Raw genomic sequence first — 10,548 nt, 5'->3', positions numbered from 1 at the left:
ACTAAACTTAATGAAATGTAAACTGATTTACAAAATATCTCAAATTTGGATTCACCTTTTGAAAGTTCACAGCATTGTCAAAAGAATAAAATATGTTGCTGGGATTATTTCATTAATGCTTTCATTCCATATGAGATTAGCTAGATTTGTAGTTGCAGACCTCCAATAAAATGTTCCTGGGCGTGAACGTTAAGTCTAAGTCACTAGTTTTTGGGTTGTCCAGGCCTGTGAAGGTTTATAGAAAGGAGTGGACGCATCTTAAGGGGAGCACAGGTGCGTCTTAGGGCTTGTATACCCACCTCAAAGGCATCATGAATGTAAGATTGTCATGTGGATGGTCAGTGTATCATGAAATATCCATAGTTAAGTTTCAGGGAGTTATGACTTTGATGCTGTTGTGCTGTGCCCTTATACCACAGTGGTTGGTAAGGTGCGAGTACTTGCTCCTCACTGACCCTGTTTGAATGCCACAAGCACTCTGTGTGCATGTGATAGGTTAAGTGCTCATAGGATGCACACACAAACTATGCTGTTTTTGGTCTAATTTACTGAGACTGCATGCTAGGAGCCCACAAGGAATCTGTACATTTGACATTATCAGCACTCACAAACCTCTTGTACAGTCTGTGGGTATTGGAGGAACAGAGAATGGAAAAAATCCACAAGACGTGCCTCCATATCACCTATTTCAGCCCTACATACCTTTACGTGTCGTACAAGTGTTCGCTACGACCTGTTGGTTTCAGCATTTTTGTATAGAAAAATGTGAATAAACATTTTCATTCAATAGGTTCGATGGATACTCCATGTGGGCCGCCTGTGTTAACGTAAGGTTTGCCTATTTTTTGCCTACAGACAGCTCGTATCCACCTGTAAGGGCATTTGTGACAAAGGCTTTAACTGGGAAAGATGGACTAACATACTTGAACATGTTGAAATATAAACAAGTATTTTCATGATCTAAATTTGGTCAGCTAAGTGCTCATCTAAATATTTAATTGTTGACTTCCTGCTTGGTGGAGAATAGGGCTGTTTTCTGATTCTACTTCTCTTTGAATTATAATTCCTCCTTGTGCAAATGTTTCAGATTTCTCTCCTTCATTCAGAACATTAACTTCTTTATTGGGAGCAAAGTACATACCATCATTAGGATTTTTCAGGTCACTGAAAACTAGAACATGTAGATTCTCTAAATCTGGATCAACCAGCAAGAGCCTCATGCACACACGTCATTTTCAGGCATTAGATAGGTTTCATGCCAGTCTAAAGTCAAAGTCGCCAAAAGTCATTCTCTGACTTACAACTTTATTTAACCCTTGTGCTCTCTATTGGGTCCAGATAACCCAACACTTACATTGATGTGTGATCCATCCCATGACAAAGATGGACAAAGGTAGACAGGATGTCTGCCATGGGCACCAGTGAAGATAAAAAATCCCTGGGAGAAAAAGTTCAGTGAGTTGTCTTGTGAGGTCCAGATGACCCCACTTTTATTGTAAACATGAACTAATTGTGAACCCTGTTTTATAGAAGTCCTTCCGAAATGACCCTACAGTCAAATGATCAGTGATTCAGTCTGCCTTCTTTTACCTGTCCTTTTTGTTTCTCTGGATGTGACATTAGGAAAAGCAGTGGTCAATCAGCTTGTATCTAAAAATATTTTCTACCTCATCAGCTTTGACAGGCGAGTAAAGTCAAAAGTTTGATTATAAATCAATTTTTTGTCTTTCCGTTTGCTCTAATTACTCCCGTACATGCTTTGTAAACTGCATTAGATAGCTATGTAACCCTTGTGCTATCCTAGGTCTGGTCAGTAATCCCACGCCTCACTTTTTTTAATGTTGTTCCAATCCTTGGAAATAATTGTGTAAACCATTGATTTAGATAATTTTATGAAAAGCTCTATTTTAACTCTAAAAAAAATTCCAGTAACTTGTTTGTTGCACCTCACCTTCTTATGGATCTTGTGAGTTCTTCTCCTTCCCTCCCAGCACTGATTTTCCCAGATAATAATACGAGTTGTTATCCTGGTAGACTTCCATCTGTCTTGATGATGACTGTAATCAACTTAAATACCTCCAGAAACCCCTTAGAAGATTTTTGTGGCTGAAGTATCTCCTCAGTTCTTTCATTACTTAGCTTGATTAAGGCTGCAGAGGCATTTGAGTTTCAGTCCTCTGACAAAAACGTTTGTTGACCCAGACATTGAACACCCATGAGGTTCTAAGTGCTGGCTATCTTTTAAGAAAGGAAATGCTAGCGTCACGATCAGTGGCCAATCAGGAATGGGTTCCTGAGAAGTATTTTTGAGGAATACTTGAGGGGCGAATCCCAAACTGCCCTAAATGATGATAAAGTTTCACAGAAACCCAAAATCACCAGAAAACAACCTGCAGCTCCAGAGCCACATGTGTTTTTTTTTTTATCTCTCCATGATGGGTCCTCGGCGAAACATAAAATAAGTCATGGAGACTGCTGACCCAGCAATGTCAACCGTCAGAGTCAGCAGCTCCCTGATAATGTCTGCCTAACCAAGAAAACAAATAAACAAAGCCGACAAACTAAGACTACCAAGGTCCAACCCCAAACTAAAATAACAAAACCCAGCAGTGTAAGACTACCGAGGACAAAGAGCAGAAAAAGAACAAAAAATACATAAAAAAAAGTACCAATTATTTAAAGTAAGGATTAATTAATTAGGATTGATTTAATTTAGATTAGTTACATTAATAAATTGATCTCTGAGGTGCACATAAATGATATAAACTTTGTAGGTTTTTACATCCCTGTTGACCTAAAGAAGTCTTGTTTGTTTCAACGTTACCTCCAGAATGCACATATTTTGTATGCAAAGCTACAAAAACTTTGTTAAAAAGTTTGATCTTTTTTTAGTTAAAAGCACATATTATCTTGTGTTGCTCAATGTTTGTTACCAGCTGCCCAGAGCTGCACTGAGATGATCCTGTTTGGCACAGAGCTTCTTTTATTTTGAAAATAAGTTATCTGAGCTTCTTTAAAACGTAAAAAAAATCACATTTTGAGAGATGGTAGGTTCTTTTTATATTTTTAATTTTGTTTGTGCCAAAAATAGACATAAGTCATATTTAATATAAAAAAAGAAGAAGGTCATGAATACAAATACAATTTTCTTAAAGGTTAAGGTAAGACTATGCGGCTCCTTCTAGGTTTTGATCAGTACAAAACGAACCCAAATGGCCAAAAGGTTACCGACACCTGCCATAGCGAGATATCAAAACTAGGGGTGTTATATTTTTTTGAAAAATTGTTCAAGTTATAATCCGGCCAATCAGGTACCTCATTAAAAGTATTTGATCTCAGGTTGAGCATTTAAAATGTCTGAGAGATTTCATGTAGCCTGCTTTCAAGTGTTAGGGGTGGGGCCTTCCAACAAGCTCACTCCTGATTGGTGAGAGTGGTTGTCATAGAAACTTACACTTGGATGAATCACTGCTTCCAGGCGTAGTCTGTCTCTGACATTGCGGAATCTGTATCAAAAATAAATTTTAATAAAATTGACTTTTTTTGGTTGGAGCTGGAAGTATTTTCTATGGGTGTTGTCACACTCGCTCAATCCAGTTCTCACATACAGTCAACACATTGAACATAAGGAAGTCAGCAGAACTTTCCCCCTGGACTTGCTTTTTTGTTGTTTTCCCCAGCCTCTGGTGAACTTTCTGATTTGTTTCTAATCTTAGTTGTATGTTTCATTCTTCTCCATCTTATCTCCCTTCATCACATTTCCTCTCAGCTTAGTTGTGGATTACTGACCTTGTGGGAAACTCTCTTGTGTTATATCACCATTCAGCAGTCGACTCAGCAATGTTTTTAAAATGTTGAGTAATCACTTTTTTATCATAATGATTGTCTGCAACTCTCTGTTTGGCTTTAGCAATATTTTGATTATTATTTCTTTCAGATTAAAGACTAAAGCAGCTTTTGGTTGAAAAAACCAAAACAGCTTCACATTCCAAAGTTTGTTTATAAAAGCGGATTTTTACTACAGGAGGCAAACTTCATGCGAAAGTTTTCAGGCAAGTACAAATAAAGTGTGTTTCACTCAGTAACCCCTGTGGAAACTTCTGTGGTTTGATCCACCAAGGCAGAAATACCAACTCTTATTTTGTCAACAAAACAAGCCTTTTATCCTTTAGAACAATGTTTTGGGGTTGTTTTAAAAATTATAATATGTGCTGGATATTTTTAGCAGTGATTCTCAGTAAATATTGTTTCAGACTTTAAACTGGATGTATTGACTACAGATGATCTTTTTCCCCCTCCTTTTATCTGTTGTGGTAAGATTTTCTGAGATATATTTTGACCAAAAACATTGTCTGAAAGTTGAACTTTTTCCCAAACAATGTGGAGTGTAACCAGCATCCTACCAGAGATAATCCAAAGAAAAAGCTGTTGTTTCCAGTTTTTAATCTTGACTTGTCTTCATAGAATATGTATGACCACACGAGCATATGTTTGTGTATGCATGAGCAGAGAATATAAAGTCCCACACTTGGTGGATATTTTTCTAATCCTCCTGATAGCTTCAGTGTGTGCGTGTTTGCACATGCGTATGCTGTTTATTCTGTCAGCTGCAGCGTTGTGCAGGACAGCATTATGGCATTATGAAAGGACAGGTCAGTCGGTGTTACCCGTGGCAGCACAGAGATGCCAGCATCACTAAGGCTTCCTGCTCACTCTCCGTTTATGTAAGAAAGAGTGAACCGGAGTGTGTGTGCAGGGTCTCTCATCCACGTTGTCTGCTTTAGCTCGGTGACAAGTCATAGACAGTTGGTGAGCAGACCGGAGCTGCTGCGCATCATCTGCGTCCTCATCAGGACCCCAGCTGCTGTGGTTCCGCGCCTCCACACGCAGGAGAACATGTACCCAGATGAGAATCAGACGGTAAGACGGATCCTATATCTGCACCCGCAGCTCTGAGACTCCACGGTGCAAAAACTAATGACCTCTAGGTATTTTATATTGGCTCAGGTGCAGTTTTTGTCCTGTCAGCTCAACCTCTAGCATATTGAATTCTGTTGAACCAAAGTAATCTATATACCGGGTAATATTTAAAAGTGATTTTCATCTAAAATACTGACCATAAGGCTCGTATTGTGCAGTTGTGTCAAGAGCAAATAAACTTAGTTTTTAAAGAATTATTAATGTTGTTTTTTTAAAAGCAGAATGCAAAAACTGACTGAAATTATTTTAGTTTTTTGTCATTTTTTTGCTTTGCTTTTACAGCTTAGTGAGTTTTTGCATAAACATTATGAAAGTTCATCATTAGTAATTACTATTTAATTAAGGTTTTGACCAGTCACTAGCCTCAAGGAGCAGACAAAAGGTTCATTAGGATCTTGTGCTGTTTGAACTGATGATGGCTTTAGGCCGGATGGCGATGGAGGATGCACAAAGGACTTGCTTTGATTCATTACATAAGCGCCCACCACGTAACATTTGTTTGGACAGCTGCCTGCTGAGAGGAGCTTAGGGCAGCAATGATAATGGCACAGCAGGGGAGGCGGAGTCTGACTTACAGGTTTTCATATTCTGCAGCTTTATTACGATTTTGATTGGTGGAGCTTATGTGCAGTTAAACAACCCTCTGTCTATAAAATGTGTTTTGTTTGCTGTGAGCTAATTTCTTTTATTTATTTATTATTTGGTAATATTTAGTTGGCATCTATACATTCTTACTTTTACTTCACAGTGTGTTCATTCATGTCCAGGACTAGGGCTGGAAAATAAAAATAATTAAAAGCAATTATTTGAATTTCTTGTTGTTGAAAAAGTTGAAATTACTCATTCAGATCAATAAAAAAGTTTGATATCCAGCACTAATCATGACTGCTTTTATATATCATCAAAATTGCGCATTTTTTATTTCACTTTTTTTTTTATTTAATAACACTAAAAAAGGATGTTGATTTTTTTTAAGTTCAAAATCATCTCAATTTGCTCATGGTTTGTGCCACGCCTCCACAGAGACTTGCCTGTGCCACTGACATCATCAGAGTTGCACAGGTTTCCACACATCTCTGCAGCAGGTCTCCTTTATTTGCTCAGCCTCTTCCAAACATGCATACCTCAGCAACCACCGAACCATAGTCAACTGTTGCACCACACAGTCTTCCTGTCCAGTGTAAATAAAGGCTTGGTTTCCTCTTTGCCCATCTGTGCTTGCCATCTGCATGCTAACAAGTACTTACAGTTCTAACGTTAACTGTACATCAACTGTCTTTGTGTACTTTGCTCTTTGTCAGGTTTAAACACTGGAATGATTAACTTTGTGATGTAGAGATGTGGTTTTGATACTTGAATGAGTCTTAGTCTTCTTTTTCTTTGACTTTCCCTGTTCTTGGACAGAAATAACAGTGATTTTAGGTTTACCATAGTTGTTTAGTGATGTAAATATTGACTATAGCAATGATCTGTCAACTTCAGTATTTCTCTACCTTTTTGCGGTTAATTTGTCATAGATTTTTAAATGTGTTGAAGTCAAAATATCAATGTAAATGTAGAGATTTTTTTTTCTTGTTGGATATCTGAAATTGGGCACTACATTTTGACTCACTAATGTGAGTCAAAATGTACTAAACCATATTGGGGCACAGTTGCACACCTAGTGCGACCTTTTCTGTTTACTGTGCTTACATTGCTGGTAAACTATGGACTTAGTGTACACACCTTATACACTGAATGTAGGTATTATTCTCTTTGCTGATGACATCCACTAATACATTCAAATCCTCATAAATTGTGGATACATAGAAAATGAGAATTCATATAAATCTAAATGCAGATTCTTTTTTTTTTCACAATGTCACTGCTCTGTCTTGGAGATTCACTGTTTATTTTGGTTTACATCAAGGTTTTCAAACTCGATTTACCTCGGGACCGCTGAAGGCAGAGTCTGGGCGTATGGGGTTCCATTTGTGCCAGAAATACGTTTTTGGGTCCACTGTCTTCTATATCTTTAGTCCATTGTCTACGTACTACTAAGCAATATCTTCTGTGTGTCCTGTGAAACGACAGGAGCTAACGACACAAGCAACTGTTGCTAGGGATTTTTCTGACGACCAGATCCAACGACAATAGCAAATGCAAAGTTTTAAGCATAAAGCTGAAACATCACAAAGTAAATACAACGCTATCATCAAAGACATGTGGACATGATTAGTAGACATTGAACTTTCATATCAAGGCAGGGGCGCAAAATATCAACTTGGGGGCCGCAAATGGCCCCAGTTTGAGACCCCTGATTTACATTGTGCTTTTATGTTGACTCGTTTGGACTAATTGACATTATTGGCATCATGGCTTTGACGATTTTAGTCCTTAGGAAGTTAAGTGATCCCAGAGATCCATACTGAACCAAAATCCATCGATCCATCGATTCCTTTGTAAACCAACTATGGCACCACTGGCTTAACATTGATCAGAGCAATCAAAATGCTAATTGTTGTGAGTAAACCTCTTAGTCTTACATTTGTCTTCATCCTGTTACGAAAATCTTAACCAAGAACATTTTCTTGGGGGGGGTTTTATACCATTCTGTGTCTTGATCAGAAAAATCTTCTGTTTCAAGTTAAACTTTTGATGTATGTTTTTGCATTTTTCTCAGCACTAAAAGCAAGGGTTTCTTTCTAACTACGGTACAATTATAAAGCCATATCATTGCTTACATTTGCACAGTTTCCGTGTCATAACACATGGGTGGGGTTAGAGATGGGTTGTATATGCGTATTTTGATATGAATACCTTTGTCTGTAGTGACAAAGGCAAACTTTATTTTCAAATCTGAGATTGGGAAACCCTCATGTGACGGGGGTGTCTTCATCCCTGATAATTCTTGTTTTAACCCTTTCCACAAAGCTCCACTCTCAAGTTCAGGCTGATTGCGACAGCCCTGTTCTAACAACACTCAGATGAATCAGTGGAGGAGCATTTTGGGACCATCCCAGTTTAAGCTTCTCCGTTTTACATATAAACCTTTAATTACATTCAGACATATAATTAAGAAAAAAAACATGGCACACAATTGGAGACCAGATTGCTTAAAAATGAAGGGTGACTATGTTTTAGACATGTTTTTTTGATTCATGTTTAAACAAAAGGATAATCACACATCTGGATGTGACTGAACTTTATGGTTCTCCTAATTCCTGTCTGATGTGGTGTACTTGAGGTGAGACAGGTTCAAACACTTCTTCATAGCTGAAGGCCTCTTTATTTCAGGTTCCATCATAAATAGCTTCAGACAAGCTAGGACAAGTATTCCTTTACTTAATGACAGTGAGTTGCTGTGTTGTGTAGCTGCTGGCTGGTTGCTTACAGTCCCATCCCGATTTTTTTTTATATTCAAAGTGTTCCCAGTGGTATTTAATTATGCTTTAGCCAAAAGTCCAAAAAGCTGTCATTTTCTAGACGTGATTTCTGCAGAGCGGCAGGAGTATATTGAAATTTGCCTCTTAGTTGTGGGTGGGACTTTTGCAGCTGAACAACCCTGCCCCAGGAACCTTGTGGCCCAGTAGAATTTCTACTTCACAAATAAGCTCTTTTTCAAGTGGCAATTTTTAATCTGCTCCTGATTCAGAGTTTGAACAAAAAGACTCAGAAATGCAACTTATTTATATTTGTCCTCCACCACAAAAAAATACCACAAGAACTTGTTAAAACATAAAAAACTTCACTTTTATCAGAGTGAGTCTTTAAAACAAAGACATCCAACAGTTACTGGTGTTCTGTTAATGTAGTATTTTCTGTTCCTTTATATTCCTGTTTGAAATATGTTTGAATCTGTTAAAAAATGAGTTTAACAAATGGATGAATTTGGATTTTTAGTCAGTTTACATGATTAGTTGCCTTGTTGGAAAAGTTTTTTAAACCAAAGTCAGCTTGGGAAGAAAAATAAATAAATTATACAGAATTAGGAACTAGTCAGTCTGAAGTGATCAATTCAGGATAACTAACGCCGTAATCAACATACTTATCCTATAAATATAAAAGCTATTGTCAGTAATCTACTATTTTTACAACAACTTTTTCTTTTCTTTTTTCCCTTTCAGTAAAAAAATGTTAGTAGTTGTGACTAAAATGCATTTGTGGAACAGATTTTTCTCTCTGACACTGTCAACTTTTGGCACCTGTTGCATATTCAAGTATTATTAAAGGAGAACATCAAGCTGCATAACTCAGTTATTCATTCAGATAGTTGGTGCTTTATTTATCAAACTGACAGCAGCCGTGCAGCTTTAAATGTCCAGAGCTTCTCCCAGTGTCTGACTGTCTTTGAACATTTCTCACTGACTTCTATCACATACTCCCTCTCTGTCTTGGGATGGATTGTGATTAAATTCTCCTGAGGAAAGACGAATGGATGAACAGCGCAGAATGAATAAGCAGAAGTGCAGAGTCATGATAGGGAATGAGCTGTGCATCATTAGTTCTTCCTGCTGGATAAAATCTCTTTAACTTCCCGTTTCAGCCGAGTTCCTGCTAAAAGTCCATTTCAGGTTTGATTGCTAGATTATTTTTGTATAGCTGTCTGTCTCTTCCTCTTTACTTTGTTCTTGCCTTTACACTTCTACCTAATGCAACTGCTAACCAAAAGAATGATTTCAGAGAGCGTCTTTATGAACTGGTTGAGCTGGTTTTTCTTGATGGGGTTTTTGGATTGTCCAGGTTTACAGTCTCAGAAGAGACGGTATAATCACTCTTGAGCATTTGTTTTGAAGACCAGAAAAACGGGTTTGAATTTGGGAATGACTTGTTGTGGGAATAAGAAAAAGGAGGGATTTTGACTTTTTTCCTAGCACGGTTTGAGTATCGGTACAACCATTCAGCAGTCATTTTCTACCTCGACTGCCATCATGCTGTGTTCACGTTATGTAAAACTAGGTTCAAAACTAATCAGGATTGGGTTCCAGTTCTTTTTCCCAGTGTTGTTTTATTAGAACATTTTTGACACAACTTTCAAAATGTAGCAAAATGCAATTTATGCAATTTTTTGGTAACTTTATTTTGTTTTTTTCTCTTTTATATTGCTATTATAACTCATTTAAAACAGAACATCATCTTGTGTTTGGAGATTTTTCATTTAGGTTTTTGTGCTTTATTACCATGAATGATGCTTCCCAAACCTTTTTCCTGTTTCTTTCTCCTCAAAAAGCTAAACAGCTAAAAATAGAAAAACTATTTTAATTCAAGTGAAGATTCAATCGCATTTATACATTGAAAATAAGATTTTTTTTTTATAAAATATGTTTGTATTTTGTGAATGGACTCAACAAGTTTAAGGCTTGTATATAATCATCTTTGCCCAATATTATACTATCTAACCACTATTCACTCATGTACATTAAATCAGAATGTTTGTTTTACATTCATCAAATATTTGAGGCTTGTAAACATAAACAATGTAAGTGCCTAGCAACAAGTCCAAGTTGATCAAATAAAGTAAAAAATGACAGCCAGCTCAGGCAGTCTCATATGTGACTTAGGGCTGGGCGATATGGGAATTTTCATATT

General features: G+C 37.2%; 1 protein-coding gene across 6 annotated transcripts in view; it reads left to right on the top strand.

The window, feature by feature from the left end:
* LOC112151163 (rho GTPase-activating protein 12) overlaps positions 1–10,548 on the top strand; it is a 62,347-nt gene that overhangs the window by 16,334 nt on the left and 35,465 nt on the right. Inside the window, exon 1 of one of the 6 annotated variants that reach the window (XM_036216195.1) lies at positions 4,882–4,920. The exons of the other annotated variants lie outside the window; for them this stretch is intronic. Within the exon in view, the coding sequence (XP_036072088.1) occupies positions 4,897–4,920 (24 nt within the window). The 5' untranslated portion in view covers positions 4,882–4,896. Of the gene's footprint in view, positions 1–4,881; positions 4,921–10,548 lie in introns of those variants that run through there. 6 annotated transcript variants of the gene reach the window in all.

The sequence above is a fragment of the Oryzias melastigma genome, linkage group LG17, assembly GCF_002922805.2.
Source record: "Oryzias melastigma strain HK-1 linkage group LG17, ASM292280v2, whole genome shotgun sequence".
Lineage (NCBI taxonomy): Eukaryota > Metazoa > Chordata > Actinopteri > Beloniformes > Adrianichthyidae > Oryzias > Oryzias melastigma.
Note: the sequence above shows the minus strand (reverse complement) of the source record. Positions and strands in the feature narration are given on the sequence as shown.